At 44.8% G+C, this 18,519-nt stretch overlaps 1 protein-coding gene across 4 annotated transcripts in view; it reads right to left on the bottom strand.

Moving 5' to 3' along the window:
* Positions 1 to 18,519, bottom strand: part of IL1RAPL1 (interleukin 1 receptor accessory protein like 1) — a 1,380,155-nt gene that overhangs the window by 48,863 nt on the left and 1,312,773 nt on the right. For all 4 annotated transcript variants that reach the window (XM_059720831.1, XM_059720833.1, XM_019486306.2 and 1 more), the window contains 2 exons: positions 8,265 to 8,397; positions 6,113 to 6,258 (listed from right to left, as the gene is read on the bottom strand). In XM_059720831.1, coding sequence (XP_059576814.1) covers positions 6,113 to 6,258; positions 8,265 to 8,397 — 279 coding nt within the window. The remainder of the gene's footprint in view (positions 1 to 6,112; positions 6,259 to 8,264; positions 8,398 to 18,519) is intronic.

Raw genomic sequence — 18,519 nt, forward strand, 5'->3', positions numbered from 1 at the left:
GGTTGGACTTGATGATTTGCTCAGGTCCCTTCCGACCCTACCAACTATGAAACTATGAAAGGATCCTGTGCCTTCTGAAAACTAGGGTCATACCAGTCCAGAAAAAGTGCATGGGAGGGCAGCAGTATGTAGACCAGGAGGGGAGGAACATCCACCAGCTACTCTCTACCAGCTCCTCAAACACTGGGAGAGGAGGGCAGGGTTTTTTTTTTCCTATTTCTCAACCTGCTCAGCTCCCAGGCACTGGGAGCTGAGCAGAGGGAGCAATACCGCAAGTCATCTGCCCACTTCTCATGAAAGAGTCCTGGTTTGAGAAGCTGGCAGGGGCCTTCCTTTGTTGCTTCATTCTCCCTGGAAACAGGAAGACTTTGGCAGCCCATGCTTTCCCCAGACCGGAATCTCCCTCTCCTCAAGAAAGCTTGAGGAGCAGGGGAGAAAGGGGTAGTTTCTTCATCTGCTGGAATCATTTTTAGTGGTGGAAATGTTTCCCAGGTCCTAGGTATACACTTTAGTAATTGGAGTGCTAGGTATGAGAGACAAGGTTCTTTGGGGAATCTGATATCTTTTATTAGTCCAAGGTATGAGACAGTCACTTCCTCCTCCTCCCAGTGTTTTGGCCAAGGCCGGATTCCTGTAGGACTACTTCTAGCAGGCAAGATAAATGAAGAAATGCCTAGTTTGTCAGTGGCAGTTTAAGTATTGGATTGCCTGGCATGATCAGGACTTGTGCTGTTATGGGCACTAATTTAGACAGTTAAGGAACTTTACTGGCTGAAATCTAGACAGCACCAATACAGAAGTCAAGGTACTTCACGGCTAGGTAGCAGCTAAATGGTTGATTTACACATGTTAACTAAGGGCGTGTGTAGACAAAACAGGGGCCCTAAATTGAAGCGGTGGGTTTTTAAAAAACACTGCTTTAATTTTGAGCCAATGAAACCCCCGTGTCATGCACACACCCTGCTGCCTTACCTGCCTCTCTGGTGGGGAGGGGAGGGTGAGCTGCTGGTGGGCGGAGTGGTCCGTGGGCTGCTGGGGTGGGGGCTGGTGCCCTCTGTGGCAATGGCGGCCCCCACCCCCGCTGGTGGCACCCACCCACAGGCACCCAGCTTGGGAGGCCCAAAAGCACCAGGCCCCCACACAGCTCAGGCAGGCAGGCTCCAGTGGGGGTGTGGGAGCAGGTAGGGAAAGATCAGGCTGACTGCTTTTCTTGGGTGGAGCCGCTTTCCCGGGCTGCTGCCAGGCTGCCTGCAGGACTTCCTGCAGAGCTCTGGAGCTGCACGGAGCCCAGTGTTTTGCTCCATGAATTTCCTACAGTGTCTGGAATTAATGTGCATATGCAGCCAAGGTGTGCAAACACCAGCACCATTAAAGTGGTGCCAAAGCATTTAGCCTGCTTTAAAGTGTTGTGCACACATGCCCCTTGTTTCATCTACACAAGGCCTAAGGTACAGAGTTAGGGAACTATGTTTCTTTTGCATTAACTCATTAATTTCTTTGGATGCTTGTACACATGATGAGGATTTAGTTCCCCAGGTTTTATTCTGTGCCCCCTAAATTGAAATTGTGGGGTATATAATAAAGCCCTGAGAAGTAAACTGTTTCAATTTTTCTGTCACATTACAGCAAGGGCCTGATCCTTTCTTTTGTTGTTGTTTTTATCAGAGCTGGAGCCTTCCCCCAGCTGGGGGGTGAGCTGCTGGTGGGTCGAGTGGCCCTGGTCCTTCCCTCCATGGTGGCGGCACCCCCTGGAGTTGCCCAGGTGGACTGGGTGCTGCCCCAGCTCAGAGGCAGCACCTGGCTGGATTCAATTCTTCCCTGAGCCCTCTGGGGCTTCCAGCGTCCTGTGAACTCTCTCTGCCACCCTTCTGCTTCCTGAGACTACCTGGGAATAGACTAGCTTTACCCTGAGGCAATGTGGGGAGGCAGCAGGAGGGTGGATGGATGTGCTGGTACATGGAGAAGGCAGCAGGGATGGTGTATGGGGCTCTAGAACCCTATTGAGCCCAAACTTCCCCAAGCCCACCCAGGCTTCCAGCACCCCATGAACCATCCCTGCTGTCTTCTCCAGGTGCCAGCACACCCAGACATCCTCCTGCTGCCTCCCCATGCTGTCCCAGGGGCAAGCCAGCCCATTCCCAGGCATGAACGCTGCATGCCCCTGGAGGCTGGGGGGACACAGCGAGCTCCCGCAGGTGGTGGTTGCACTGTCGGCAGCATGAGTGTGGCAGCAACAAGCAGTGAGCTCCCGCAGACAGCCGCAGCGCTGATGGTGGCAGAGGGGTGGTGGGAAACACTGACCAATGGTCGACGACCACTCGCAGATGCCATTGGTAGCATCGGCACCAGTCAGCAGTGATAGGGGACCCATTGGTGGTGTCAGCAGTGGGGGGAGGGGGGCGAGTGGTGACTGCCTGCAGGTGCTGCCAGCAGTGTCAGCAGCACTTTTTGCAGGGGGTGCACCGTCACTCTCAGGGGGTGAACGTGCACCCACGTGCACCCCCTATGCATCACCAATGGTCCCAGGCAGTAGGAAGGTGCTGGAGACAATGCATGGGATACTAGAAACCCCAGCAGACTCAGGGAAGAGTTGGATCCGGCTGAGTTGTGCCTCTGAGCTGGGGAAACACCCAGCCTGCTAGCAGCCCACCTGGGTAGCCATGAGAGGGTGCCGCCACCATGGAGGGATGGACTGGGGCCCCCCACAGCTCAGGAGGCTGCTCAGCCCACTGGAAGCTTGCCCCCTGGCCGCTTGCAGACTGCGTGAGAAAAAAAAAGAATCGGGCTCCTTGCAGCTTCTGCCTGCTGAAGGTTATAATACTAATAGAGAGGTGGCCTCATGCTGAATGCTTAATGGGTGCTTATAGAACAATTAGATAATGTTATTAATCAATCACTAGGTAATACCTGACTCATGAAGTCTGTCCCTTTATATTTTCAAAACATTGGACAAACACTTCTAAGTATGCTTGTGATGCAGGTAAGCAATGGAATCCCTTTTTTCAAAAGGGAAAAGTGAGATACATAGGTGAAATAACTTGACCAATTCAATCAAATTCACATGCTAATTAGAGGCAGAGCTAGCCCAGAACCCTGGATTTATGAGCAACCATCCTCAAATTTAGTTATTCTTATTGTTACCAACTTAAGTGGACACTGGCTGTATTGTAACCTATTTGCAAGCAATTTTCAGTGTCCCAGAGCAGCTAATGTCCTCAGCCTTTACAGAGTAAGAGGCTTAATAATTTAAATAAAAAAGATAATACAGTACAAAAATATTTATGCTTAGAGTCACTAAAGAAACAGTTTTTGTCACTAATTACTTAAATAGGTCTTTCTGGGAATGGCTTTTGTTTAATAACAACTTTTCTTTTTTACTTCCTTTATGATCACAGTTATACTATACAGTACATAGAATTTATTCTGTTTTAACCCAACATGCAGCAGGAGTACCACAAGTGGCACAGGCAGCACACTTGGGGAGGATACTGGGTTAATTTGTGCCATGCCTGCCAAAAAGGTTGCCCCCCACTGTTTTAACCTATTTTTAGGTGTTTAGTGAGCACTCTAGACTTAACATCTTGACTGGTTTATATAGCTGAAAAAAACCCAAAAGCCAGCAACTTAGAAAAGTATTTTAATCTTTGGGAAACATTTTTTCTTAATTTATAATCAGTTATTGATTGTTCTATGGGACTAAATTTTCAGAAAATAACAAATTCTTAGCAGATACTAAATGCAGGTCTAAACAAGGAAACCTAATGCAGAATGTTGCTATGGTGACATATACGAAACAAAGCAAGCTGTGCAAAACTTCCCCTGCTAGGAGGCCTGAGAGACTAGGTAGAATTTTTTATCTGCCATGGTTAATTTCCCATTTTGCTCAAACAGTTGTCAACATGCAAAGTATGTAGAAGGCTTGTAACAGGTACATTTTGCATCTTACAGACACAATAGGGTCATTTTTCAAACCACCATTTGAGAATCACTATGATTTAAAACAAAACAAGATAAAACCAAACCAAACTCCAAACCTTTAGCTATTTCTAGCTTTCTGGTATTTGTGGTGATGATGATAAAACTTTCTGAACATTGCTTCTTGAGCATGTCATTGTAAGGCCATAGGCTCTGGGTGGTTTGCCATTCTTAAAGCTCTCTCAGGGAGGCAAGGGAACAGAGTGACCTTGCAAAGTTTAGTCCATGCACATTGCTAAATTAAAGGTTGGCAGTCATAGAACTCCTTAGTGGGGACGTTCTCTGTAGTGTTATAATCTTACTGCTACTGCTGACATGAAAAGGCAACAGAAAGGAAAAGGATCATAAAAAATGACCTAAAACCAACAAATCGTTGTCTTTAAATTCATTCAAAATTCTTCCAGTAATATTCTTTATCTCGTAAGTTAATTGCTCTGTTAAAGAGAAATTGTGGTGTTATAATTATTTATTGAATTTATCACATGGATTCAAATATTTCTGAATTAGGTATACCTGCCCCACTGCTAGTCTATTACTAACTCACAAATTACTGGCTTACACTCCTTTCCCAACTCAATAACTGCAAGAATAAATGGCAGCTGCTGCCCCAGACAGATCATTTGTTTATTTCCATGTTCTGACCTCTTAAATCTGAGGAGGTATAATAGTGCTGGAGAACGGCCATGACACGTGACTGTCCAAGTAGTTTATGATGGATAGAAGACAAACATACCAGTTAATTATTTATGATCGTTTGCCCTGTAATCTGTTTTTTAATTTATCCAAGCTTGTCATTTGACAAAACAAGAACTAGAGGAGGAACTACTACCTTAATGTAAACTGACATCCAACAAGCAGTTCAGAAGCCTGTAAGAAAGTAGCGTGCTAACCTCTAATAATAGTACAATAATGATGGCAAAGCATGGACATTGGTCCTGATCTTTCATTCCTTACTAAAGTCAATGGTAGCCCTTGAGCCTTGAAGAGCCCTACAGCCTATAGAAGTGTAATATACTCTAGGAGGTAAAGTGTGCAAGCAGATTGGAAGGCTTGTTTAGCAAGGTACTCTCTGTCTCTCTCTAATTATCTCAGTGGGAGATTTTTAAGGCCATTAGTTAGGCCCAAATCACCTGACATCCATGAAGAGAGGGAACAAGAAGAACTTCAAAAGTTCCTCGCTGATCTCCCTCCAAGTGTCACATTAACTACAACATTTTAGAACTAAAACCCCTGCAGAATGGTGAGTTAGAAAAGGCAATAACATTCTTAGTGAGAGATATATCTATGATCTAGGAGTGGAACATACTGTCAGTAACTGTTCTAATATTGGGGTTTATATCTTACAGAAAATGAATAAAATTATATTGACAGTAGCTTCCTACCATGTTACCTCTACTAACCTTTTATGGGTTCCTATACTATTGAGTCATTAAATGCATCTTCTACATAAGCATTATTAAAAGACTAGCAAACTGCCCGTCAAGAATGATGGGGGACGGGGAGGCAGGCAGGGACAGAGTGCTATCACCCACCATCCCATGCTGCTGCCACCTCCCAGGAACGGGGCGGGGGGGGCTTTGCCCCGCTGTCACCTCCATTCTCCTCCACTAGCACCCCATGCTGCCACCACTTCCAGTGCCATTATCTTCCCCCCCCCGCCCCTGGTCCTGCTCCTCAGAGGTGGCGGGGTACCACCATTGCGGTGGGCAGAGAGGGGATGGAGCAGGGGGGCAAGGCCAGTGCTGCTGGCCTCATCCCCCCACTCCATCCCTGCCATCATGGCAGTGCTCTGCCACCTCCAAAGACCAGGGCCAGGCAAGCATTGCCCCTCCATCCCTGCTGTCATGGCAGCACTCTGCACTCTGATTGGTTGTTTCACTAACCAACCAGAGTGTTCCAAGAGTGTTATGGACAGACAGACGGACTAAGCCCTTTATTATATAAGACTATAATGTTACTGTATGTGTTCCAGTGATAACAATAATTAAAAATGACTTCTCTGGTTCATTTGTAGGCTTTCATAGATGCAGGGAAACAAAAGGAAACCCTGCCTTTCTATAGATTACTGTCTATAGGAAGGTACAGATGCAAGATCATTACAGTGCTCAGTAGCTATGTTCAAAAGCCAACTATTTACCCCTTTTATGTAGGAGAACACTGGCATGTCTGCGTCCATTTCCATTTTCAACATAACATGAGTAATTTCCTAGGTCTCCTTCCTCCACAGAATCAAGAATTAATGAGATGGACACTTCTTGTTCCCCAAGATGTTCCTTGAGAATTCTACAAAGAAAAGAAAAGTACTGTCAGAGGTTTAGATAAAACTGTGATATAATAATTCTATTCACAATTCACAAATTTATTACTTCAGATCTGGCTATAGTATTAAATTACATCATGCCATTTTCTCCCTTACCCCTAATGAGGAGTTTTGGTTTTAGTCATGCTAATAAGTGTTGCAAGTATTTGTCTTCTTTAAGCAGGACACTGGATGCTCTGACAATACATTGAAAGTTGAGAGGGATACAATTTTCTTACAATAATAGAACTAAAAACTGATCTAAAAAGGTTACAAGGGTTATTTTTAGGCCTATGGTAGCACTAAAAATCTGGAAGAAACATTGGTTTTGTTCAAAAGCGCTTGTCAGCAATCTTCACGATTTCATGTCATGGCAAGAAAAATCATTACCTGAGATGCTAATGATCATCATGGTTATTGTGTAGAATTAAAAACCACCAGGAAGAGCTGAAATAGCTATCATAGGCTTCAAATGAATGATGGAGGCAAACACATCCTGGGTAAAAGCCTATTTTGTCACCATCTTTCCTGTATTTCATACTCCCCTTTATCATTCCCAACAATAGTGTTAATAGTCCTGAAGAGCAAATAGGAAATTACTTGAAACTCTCCTAACCACCACCTCAAACCTGGCCAAAATAAATGAAAAGCACTGTTAAAAGTCCTCTCTGAACCAACATAAAACAAAGAAGCTGTAAAGAGGTTTATCACCTCTTTTAAACATTTTAAATCCTAACTCTCTAGGTGAAAGGCTGTGGGGAAGCTTTAAATAAGAAATATAGTACAGCAGAGTTCTATGCAATTTGGCATATTGGGATTGAGCTCCGTAGAATAATCGTGGAGTACACTGAGGTGAAATATTCTTGACTTCATGTGGCCCTTGCGTATGGAGTGGAATATGACAGGAATAACTTTTAACGTCTGCATGGTGCTCTTGGTTTGCCAGTAAGATTTTCTCTCTTACTTTAGTTTGCCCATGCTTATTCTGGAAAATTAGACAGAATAAACAAAGCTGGTTCCCTTCCTACAAAGTAGCACACACTTCAGTGAAGAGAGATGGAATTTAAAAACAGCTAACTTCTTACATGGTCAGAAAAATTAAGGTCGATAACATGCCTACAGTAATTTAGTAAGGGGTCCTAAAGTAATGTACACTGGTATACTGATATGTTAAGTATATGCAAACAGCATATTGGTTCATATACTAAAAAGGTTCCTTTCAGATATGAGTAGGCACTTTATAATAAAATTGTATGAGATTTTGTAGTATATTTGAACCAGAGCATCCTCAGTGGAGGCATACCTTGTTCTTAATCCCAGGCTAAAGCAGCACTTTTAGACTATCAAATCCCTTGCTAGCTCCACTGTAAAACCAGAGACATTGCAGGCCAAAAATATCCTTTGAATACAATTCCTTTCTGAAATAATATGAATAATAATATTTAGAAACAAAGGCCTGACTTAAACATTAACACTATTATTTTAGGCTCTGTGATTTCATAAAAAATATATATTTATTTGTGGGCCTTGTTCTGGATTTATTGCTATTGACTGCTTCTTAATAACATTTTGAGGGGTAAATATTACTGTTCTGTTTCGCAACAAAGTTATTATGTGAATTCAAACATTACATTAGCAAATTCTTGTGTAAGTTGTTGTAATTTATAGTATTATAACTAGGATCAGATCTTACCAATTACAGCATTTCCCCATTCCTCCATCCTAAATAGTCAGCTTTAGTAAAGGAACAGAAAGGTTGATGACCAAGTAAAGGACCATCTTCTCCACCCTGTTACATCAGTCTCATAATGTGTATTCCACTGAAGTCATAAGAGTAATGGTTACATAAAACTGGTGTCACATACAGGCCAATGAGGCCTATAATATTTCCATACTCTTGTTAGTAATAAAAATCTGTTCCTTCTCTTTAAATAGTGCTATAATCACTATCAGAAACAAATACTGTAAGAGGACACATTCTTCTTTTTACCTGATATCACTTTCCCAGACGCGATTTTCATCTAAATCTTCAATAAATTTCTCTCCTTTCATCCAGTAAATTAAAGGACTGACGTCTCCACTGTATCCAAAGAAAGCTCGGCAGGTTAGATTAGCAGAACTGCCTGTTACAAAGAATTAAAGAGAAATTTTATTACAAAATATATGAAAATATTTAATTTTTGGATAAGCTGTTAGCAACTGCTTTGTTTGCTCATATCAGATTATGAAACATATGGATTTGCAGATACAGTTTATGACTTGCTGATTTCTAACCCTTATTTAACATGTTTCCTGGAAACAAACAAACAAAAGAAGCAGTGTTGTATAGATATAGGGTCCAATCCTGGGTTCTTTTAGGCTGGGTACAGACATTAAAAAAGCCTGAGGCAGTTTCAGACTAATTTATATGGGTTCTCTAAGTGAACTGGGATAGTCTGGGAGGGAAGAGAACACAAGTGTGCCCTTTGGGGTGTGGAGGGGGCATGCAGGCTGCCTGCACTGGCTGAGGTGAGTAGGTTGGGGGCAATCCTGCACGTCTCCTGGCAGGCTGCCAGAGAATGCTGAGTGCAGCCAGCAGCTGGCCACCCCTGACTGGCCAGCACAGCCCCTCACCCAGCCCTGCTGCTTGCCAGTGGTTGGCTGTCAGATGCAGCAGGTAGACAGTGAGGGGGGAAGCAGAGTCGGGAAGGGGGAATAGAGGCCCCCACTGCATGGACCTGATCCTGGCCTTGGCCCCCGCAGACACAGACGGTAGTATTCCCCTCACCCCCTTGCCTGGCTGAGGCTGTGGCTGTGTCTCTCCCCTCACTGCTCTGTTGTAAAGGGACACAGATGCAAGGAAAGACACCAAAATTCCTCCCCACACACACACTGTCGCTGACAGCTGGCCAAAGGCAGGAGGTGGGGATGGGGACAGAACGGGACAAGTTCCAGCACACTGCCCTGCAAGGGGAGGTTAGCAGGGATGCCAGTGGACTTCAACCTAACTTAAGTTAGGAGGGGATCTGTTACAGAGGATCGACAGACAGGTTTAACCTAAGTTGCTTAAGTATGATACCACATCGATCCAGGTCTCTTAGACTGGGTTCCACCATTTTTAAACCAGTCTATGTATGTTCAACTTCGGTTCCATGGCAGGTTTAAATCAGTTTGCGATCACTTATACCAGTCTGTGTGTAATGTCTGTACCTGGCCTTACTGAGAGTTTGGGGTTTACAAGGAATGTAGGATCCAGTATGTGAATTTATGATATTGTGCTGGTTTATCCAACCTAAAAATAGAATAGACACCTGGACCCTTTCCATGTATTTCTATTAAAATAGGTAAATGCAGTGTAAAGCAGACTCTCAATCAAATCTGTATTAAGGTTATAGCGCTTACTGCAAAGAGTACTATGCAAATAGAAGCCTATGGAAAAGTTTCTGTCAAGGTTTATTTTTGACAAGTTCTGTTTCTAAGAGACTGCCATTAAAAGCTAAGGTTCTCATTCCCTTTTTGGTTACCCTTACAAAGAATTCTTATTCAATAAACCCTAAAGAATAATATGTATACACTTATTACCTACCTTGAAAATATACTTTAACATGTAAACACAAATATGTACATTTTATTAGGTAAATAAGGCTAATGTTGATGTAGGGAATTTAATTCTTAATCCTGATTTGCTTGATTTTTATTGTGTGCTCTTACTATTTCATTAATCTACTACTACTACTACTATTTTTTTAAAATGTCACCTCCTGCCTCAAATATTTCATGTATGGCTGTCTGAAAATGACCAACTGATAACACCAATTAAAGTCAGACCCACTAGACAAACACATTATGCAATATTACTGCACAGTTCTGCAAAGGCTTAACAGATATCAGCTCTTCAAAACCAGTGTGTTTTCCTCTCCATTGTGACTTGAGGTCAAAATATGCAGAGTGAGTAGCTCCTTCACTAATGAGAGGAGTATTTTCACTGAGTCAATTCAACCCTGCATTAACATTAAAAACTTTGTTTTTGGTCTTGGGTCTCTAGGGAGGAACATGAAAAGCAGACAAACCAGTAGCATTAGTACTGGCTAAAATACTGTCACCTTGAACTCTGTTGAGGTTCCAAAACATCAAAGGAACTTCTTGTAAAGTGGGATACTACCTCTCATGTAAGAGGGCAGGAGGATGGGAGACAATCAGATAATCAATGAATATATAAAATGAATAAATATTTGCACAACTTATTAAGATTTTAATTTGGAACCAAATGCATACTACTGTATAATACAGATGGATTAACTAAGTGTCCTATTATCAGAAATAATTTGCAGTCTTCTGAAAAAAGCATCTGGCTTCCACACCTGGCTGAACTAGTAACAATCTCTATCATGCAAACAACCAATATGCTTGCAGTCTAAATTTACATTTTTAAGGCAAGAATTATATATTACATTCTTCAGCTATTTGACAATTACATTCCTGTTGGCCATTATGTGAAAGCTCCCCTTCACTCAATATCACATGCTACAGAGCACCTTGTCCCTAAGCAAGGGCAAAAAGAGTCATTAAGATATTGCTAGCTTCCACTTCTGTATACCACATTTACTTGAATCTAAGATGACCCTGAATATAAGATGACCTCACAATAATTAGATTCTATATGTGGAAGACGTATACAGTTACTACAATTTTTTCAGGTATAGAATCTAATTATTGGAAGTTTGCTTTGATTTTGTTGCCCTCTCACTGCTACAGCTAGGAAGATAGATCAGGGGGAGGGGGGAGGTAAGGTAGCCTCCTTATCCCTTCCAACTTCTTTCCCCTGCAGTCACTCCCTCCACCCTTACTGTCAGACCCCGCTCTCCCTAAGCACATGGAAACAAGAGGCAAATTTGAAAACACTGGTCTTGAAATAAAGCTTCCTGTAGTAATTTGCATATAGGCAAATTATTATAGTTGCCCATAAACTTAGTTCATCCATAATTAATACATTTTACCTTTTTGGAACTTCTGCAAGCTTTAGCACAAGTACTCCATAAACATACATTTCACCAGCACTTTTGTACCTACTTATATAGTACAAACTATGCATAATAGTCCAAAGCCAAAGAGCTTGTGATTTACCACATAGTTAATTGGGTTGGGCCCCAGCAGAATCAACAGTGTTTCAAGCCATGGTGACCCTATAGCTCAGTACTGCTTGGTATTCATGTGTAGTTCAGATAACTACCCCCCCCCCCACCCACAAAGGATTGTGCTCTAGCAGAATCAACAGTGTTTCAAGCCATGGTGATCCTATAGCTCAGTACTGCTTGGTATGCATGTGTAGTTCAGGTAACTACCCTCCACCCACAAAGGATTGATGTGTTAATTACTGCCCCCTCTCCGTCCCCCAAATGGAACTGGGTGTTCATCATGAATCCTGAGATGTTCCAAAAATTTATATGTAGAGGAGGCACAGGGCAACCTAGTCCAGATCCACTTCATAGAAGGAGGGGTCACACTAACCACATGTGACAGGCTGAGAAAGGGAGTGCCTCTCATCTACAGAGATGTTTGGTGATGTTTGCCAGACATTTAAGGCTGGTAAAGAAACAGGAATCATTGGGAATGGGAAAGAAAGGTACAGCTAAGCTGTGGGAGTGAAGAGGAAGTAAAAATATATGCTAGGTAGTGGCTCATCATGACTTGAATAATAGCCAACACTGAGGGGGACTGCACAGTATGGGCACCACCATTTACCTCACACAGATGAGCTCCAGTAACCTCTCCTTGTGGTAGGTTCCCATCAGCATCTCTGCCTTTTTGGCTAAAAACCCTTCGATTATCTTCACCTGCCTGCCATTCAATGGTGCCATCGGATACAGGAACTCCAACAGAAGGTGTCAACACTACAGTTACGAGGCAGAAACTTTCCCCCATGTTCTGCATGCCTACAAACGCCACATCAGAGTGTGGCAGCTCTGCCACAATGCTGCCCAGGACTGACTGCCAAAGGCCATCCCAGCCTCAGTGGGGAACATGTCTATCAGCTGCACCATCCCAAAATGTGACAGCCAGCTGTGCCTGGACATTGGTATGACTGACAAGGACAGCAAGCGCATTGTGATTGTGGATGTCACCATGATGTTAGAGAACATGTTAAAAGCTTTCACTGAGGTATGAAAACAAAACAGAGAGCAGTACCAGCCACTGGCAGACACCTTGAGAAGCTGGCGATACAATGTAATGGTTGAGGTGCTGATCATCGGGGCACTCGGAGCATAGGACTCCAGCAAGGAGAGTGTCCTGCATGCCTGCCATGTATCCCGCCACTATGACAAGCTGATGTGGTGCTTCATGGTATCCAACACCATCCAGTGGTTAAGGGATATCTATGCAGAACACATCATGGGACAACAGCACTACAGGGACCCCACCACACCAACAGCTGGAAGTGACAAAGGAGGAAATACCTGACTGCCCCTCCTCCCTCCCTCCCCCCACCCAGCTGCACTGAATCACCACCAAGGACTTTTAATCCTGGACTCTTCCCCACCCCTGAAATTGTATCCTGCATGTTGCTATTTGTAACAGTACGTGTTTTCCAGACCACCTCCCTATTACGACGTGGTATTGTTATGAAGGGTCTCTGCTTTACGAGCATCATGCCCCTTCCCTCCCTTTCCCCCTTCCCACTCCCGGGCTTAGTTGGTTGCATGTTTTATATGTAACTTGGTTACATTCCCACTCCACTCTTGGGAACCAGCGGCGGGAAGGAGAGGAGTCAGCACACGTGTGTCTCGCACGCACGTGTGCCCCTTTTAGCAACTGACTGACTGGAGGTGGCGGCAGCAGCAGCAGCTGATCCCCCGAAGGTAAGTGGGGCGGAGGGACCCGGTGCAGCTGAGCCGGATCCGGAGGGGAAGCCCCCCGGGTCCCATATAGCTGAGCCGGTAGGGAGCTGCGCTCCCGAGCTGCACGGCGTGAACAGAGCGCGCAAACAGGCGTGCTCTGTAAGAGCACGCAGGCGTTCGCGCCGGCGGGCAGGCCGGGAGGGCCAGGAGTGGAACTCCTGTAGGGGTAGGGCGTACACCGCGCAGGTCTACAAACAGCAGCTTAATAGAATGGTGTCTACGAGGAGTGCTGCTAGGGCGTCTGCCCAGGGGGACAAGGCTACCCGGGGCAGGTCTGAGGCCTCCACCCAGACCGAGCCCATGGGGGAGCTGATGTCCCCCTACCTCCTGGCCTGTGGGGGATCCCCAGCAGGGCTGGGGGGGACAGAGATTGGGGGCCCCCACACCTGTCCAGCAGGTGCCCGTCTTAGGGCTCTGGAGGCGCAGGTGAGGGAGCTCCGGGAGGAGGTTAGCAGGCTGAGGGGGATCAGGGAGGTGGAGGATGAAATTGACAGTTATTTCCTTTCCCTGCAGGCCCAGGCACCCAAGGAAGAAGCAGCCCGGGGAGTGCCCTCCACAGCAGAGTGGCAGACGGTCACAGCCAGGACCGGAGCAGCTCGCAGCGAACCGGTACCAGCTTCTCCAGTCCGACTGGTGAACAGGTACGAGGCCCTGGTGACCCTGCAGGAGATGGAAGGGGAGGAGGAAACCCTTGGGCAAGAAGAAACACCACGTTCTTCACACTCCGAACAGATCAAGAGATCCACGAGGACCCAGAGGAGTCGTCATAGGCGACTCCATCCTGAGAGGTACGGAAGGGCCCATCTGTCGCCAGGACCCCTCGGCACGAGAGGTATGCTGCCTCCCTCGAGCAAAGATTCGGGATGTGATGGAGGTAATCCAGGCCAGGATCAAGCCCACCGATTACTACCCCATGGTCCTAGTCCATGTGGGTACTAATGATGCGGCCAGGAGAACCCCCGATCACCTGATGGCGGACTACAGTGCTCTAGGTGGCGTGCTGAAGGAGTTCAGTGCACAGGTGGTTTTCTCTTCCATCCTACCAGTGACTGGACGAGGAAGACGGCAGGAGAACTGCATCAGAGAGACCAACTGGTGGCTTCGGCAGTGGTGTCTTGAGGCAGGCTTCGGATTCCTGGACAATGACCCGCACATCACGACGAGGGACATGCTCAGCTGGGATGGGCTTCACCTGTCCCCTAAAGGTAAGCGTGTGTTTTCTACTAGGTTGGTGGATCTCCTCCGGCGGGCTTTAAACTAGGCTCGTCGGGGGGAGGGGAGTACGAGGGCAGGGGAAGCTGTGGACCACCAAACCATGTGGCAGCCCAGCCTGAAGAAGGAGAACATTGGAAACCTGAAAGCCATGGGGAGGCCAGCACTACGGCACAGGTAAGAAACAAGAAGGTAAGAAACAATGGGCCCCTTGGGACTCGGAGCGGGGGGGCAGAAAAGGCACCAGTCGCAGGGCTCAAGTGCCTATATACTAATGCTAGGAGCATGGGGAACAAGCAGGATGAATTAGCGCTCTTGCTTGCACTAAACACCTATGACTTAGTGGGGCTAACAGAGACCTGGTGGGATTCATCCCATGACTGGGCGGTACATATTGAGGGCTATAGATTGTATAGAAAGGACAGGTCGGGGAAGAAAGGGGGGGGTGTTGCACTTTATGTCAGTGAGCAATATACATCAACCCTCATCAAGACAGAATCCAAGGTTGAGGAAGTAGAAGGATTGTGGGTTAGGCTACATTGGGGGCAAGGAGAAAGAGATTTGGTGGTAGGGGTCTGCTACAGACCCCCACACCAAGGGGAAGAAATAGATGCGGGGCTCCTGAGGCAACTCTCGGAGACCATAAAAGCTAAAGAGGCGGTAGTCATGGGGGACCTAAACTACCTGGACATCTGCTGGGAGACGCAGACAGCAAAGTCCCACTGCAGCCAACGCTGACAATGATTATAAAACATGGCCCGTGTTGGCAAACATACTGATGGGAACTTTTTTTTGTTTGGCCCTTAAAAAATGAGTGGGTGTTCCCTCCACAGTGAACTGGCACTGGGCCTGGAGACACCTTTTCCCCTGCCCCCACTTGGTGTCAAAAATTTAATTTATTAGAAAATGTTAACTTTCAAATGAAAACTTCAAAGCACAAGGAAATACAAAAGGACCCAAGGGGGCAGAGGGGTACATTGTAGAGGGTGGGGGTAGGATTCATAGATTCATAGATGTTAGGGTCAGAAGGGACCTCAATAGATCATCGAGTCCGACCCCCTGCATAAGCAGGAAAGAGTGCTGGGTCTAGATGACCCCAGCTAGATGCTCATCTAACCTCCTCTTGAAGACACCCAGGGTAGGGGAGAGCACCACCTCCCTTGGGAGCCCATTCCAGACCTTGGCCACTCGAACTGTGAAGAAGTTCTTCCTAATGTCCAATCTAAATCTGCTCTCTGCTAGCTTGTGGCCATTGTTTCTTGTAACCCCCGGGGGCGCCTTGGTGAATAAATACTCACCAATTCCCTTCTGTGCCCCCGTGATGAACTTATAGGCAGCCACAAGGTTGCCTCTCAACCTTCTCTTGCGGAGGCTGAAAAGGTCCAGTTTCTCTAGTCTCTCCTCGTAGGGCTTGGTCTGTAGGCCCTTAACCATACGAGTGGCCCTTCTCTGGACCCTCTCCAGGTTATCCGCATCCTTCTTGAAGTGTAGTGCCCAGAATTGCATGCAGTACTCCAACTGCGGTCTGACCAGCACCCGATAGAGGGGAAGTATCACCTCCTTGGACCTGTTCATCATGCATCTGCTGATGCACGATAAAGTGCCATTGGCTTTTTTGATGGCTTCGTCACACTGCCGGCTCATGTTCATCTTGAAGTCCACTAGGACTCCAAGATCCCTTTCCACCTCTGTGCCACCCAGCAGGTCATTCCCTAGGCTGTAGGTGTGCTGGACATTTCTCCTCCCTAGGTGCAGCACTTTGCATTTCTCCTTGTTGAACTGCATTCTGTTGTTTTCTGCCCACTTGTCCAACCTGTCCAGGTCTGCCTGCAGCTGTTCCCTGCCCTCTGGCGTGTCCACATCTCCCCATAGACATATATACATGATAACTCTAAACACTGTTTCTTGAAGAGTTTAGCTAGTGCACATCAAGCTTCTTACAGCAATTATACAGCAAATTTATACAAATCAACTTTTATTTCCCCGTACAATTCCTTTTGTTCTCATTTTCTATGTTCCCTAAATTGAATTGGTCTGATATGCTGGAACAAATACCATTTATAACTACATATAAGAATACGTTCAGTACATAATTTCAGTTCCTAGGAAATAAAGGGAATATCATTTCCATAGAAAGAGGATCAGAAATGATCAGCTACTCTGAACCTGTCCTGGCACAAGTTTGGCAGGCGATCTGTGCAATAGAGAATACAGACAAAGAGTTTGACAACATAGTCATGATAAAAAACAATGTGCATTTTGTATTGCAATTTTGCATTACACAAACATAACTAATATATTGTTTTGGAATGCTGATCAGATTGTGGCAGCCATCCACCCTGCATTTGTTCAGGGAGTACCTCCTACTCACTTCCAGGTAGAAGTTGGGTTTTTATTGCTATCAACTCAGCAACAGGCACCACAGTTGCATGCCCGATCTAAAAGAAGGTTCCTTTAATGGATGACACTAATGGATGTCCTGCACTTCAAAATGGTGGTGGGAGTGCTTTAACTAAAGTTCATTTGACAAGCTTTAGTTAAAGCATTCCCACCACCATTTTGAAATGTGGGGACACTGAATATGCATGCTGGAGAGGCTGCCAGAGCATGTTAATTAGCTTACTCCAGGAGACTTGCTGCAGACTCGATTAACTGAGTCTACTTCAACACATGCTAATTAGCATGCATCAGAGCAGATCTCTGTTATGTGTATCGGCACCCTTTGGTATCATCCAATACTATTTTAGAAGGACAAGTGCCATGGCCACTGCAGAATTTTGAACCATGGCCACTGCAGAATTTTGGACTTTTCTTGGAACTCTCACACCATATGAAGACTCAGTCCAACCCATTTTAGCTTTTGAGAGCTGATAAAATCACAGCCAGAGGGAGCTTGGTTGTAGACCAAATTATCCCTGAATCATCAAATTAAGGTCTACAGTCACTAAACCATAAAAGCCTGCTATATTCCTGCAGCTATAAGGTATCTATGGAGCTGACACTTGTATGTAGTTAGCCCCTAAGCCATTTACAGGTGCATATTGAGGTGTATATGTTGATTTTTCTTTAAGTAAACACTGTGTTTTGTTAAGGGAAGAGGGGAATGTCACAAAGATAAAGTTAAAAAGATTGCAGATTTTTCTTTGTTAATTTTTACACACACAAAATATTATGAACTTAAAATATTTAAGCATATTTTAAAAACAGAATTCAAAGTTTCTATCTAACATGAAATATTTACACACAGGAAATGAATTAGGAAAGGTGTACTTTCATTTACTAATACTGTGCAGATTACTGTTGCTGAGAAAGGGCTATCAAGATGCTAGGTATTCACCTGTAAATTCATCTATGCTTTCTAACATGGCTAATCTTCACAATTAACCACTGGGAAGGTCATTATCAGGTCACTATGAAGCATCCTTGTGACCAGCCACTAAAACTGGTGACTTTGCTGTCAGTATCACTGAGGGGTGTTTGACCCTTTGGTCTCTCAGAATTTGATAGCAGCAGACATTCAAACAATTGGCAAACACTGGGGGGCTGTGTGTAGGGAGAAGGGAAAAAAAGTTCTGAAGCCTCATTCAGAAAGGCAAATTAAGATACAAAAACATTGTGGAGGAATGTCACGTCTATTTTTATGGTTGCATTCATGTGGTACCGAATCAATTTCATAGCATGCTATAGAGCCCCTGGCATTTGCTGCTACTAGAAAAGCATTATTTTGGAGTTGAGGAGGGGGTGGGTGGACCATTTGACTTGATGGATATGGTGGTCTTACCAATTTTGGGGACTGAAAAGTAGAATGTTTTAAAATGTTTTTAGAGCATGTAGCCTATTAAATAGGCACCACCTCAGCAAATTTTAATAAGTAAATTAAAACTAGGAGACACTTTCCTTCCTATGTTAGCCGTAATTTTATAAAAGAACTTCTGAGCTTGTAACTATAGAGGCAAGAATTTTTGTGGATGATACACCTTTTATTAGACCAACTACATAGTTGGGAGGGACACAGACAAACTTTTGGTCACTATGTAACCCAACTACCATTTTTTAATTATGGGTCATTCACTATTAGCCTTGATTGTTATTATTTTGTACTTTTTTTATTAAATATTGCAGAACTGAAAACTGCATTAAAAATAATGCAGATTTGAC

Source organism: Alligator mississippiensis, chromosome 1 (genome assembly GCF_030867095.1).
Source record: "Alligator mississippiensis isolate rAllMis1 chromosome 1, rAllMis1, whole genome shotgun sequence".
Taxonomy (NCBI): domain Eukaryota; kingdom Metazoa; phylum Chordata; order Crocodylia; family Alligatoridae; genus Alligator; species Alligator mississippiensis.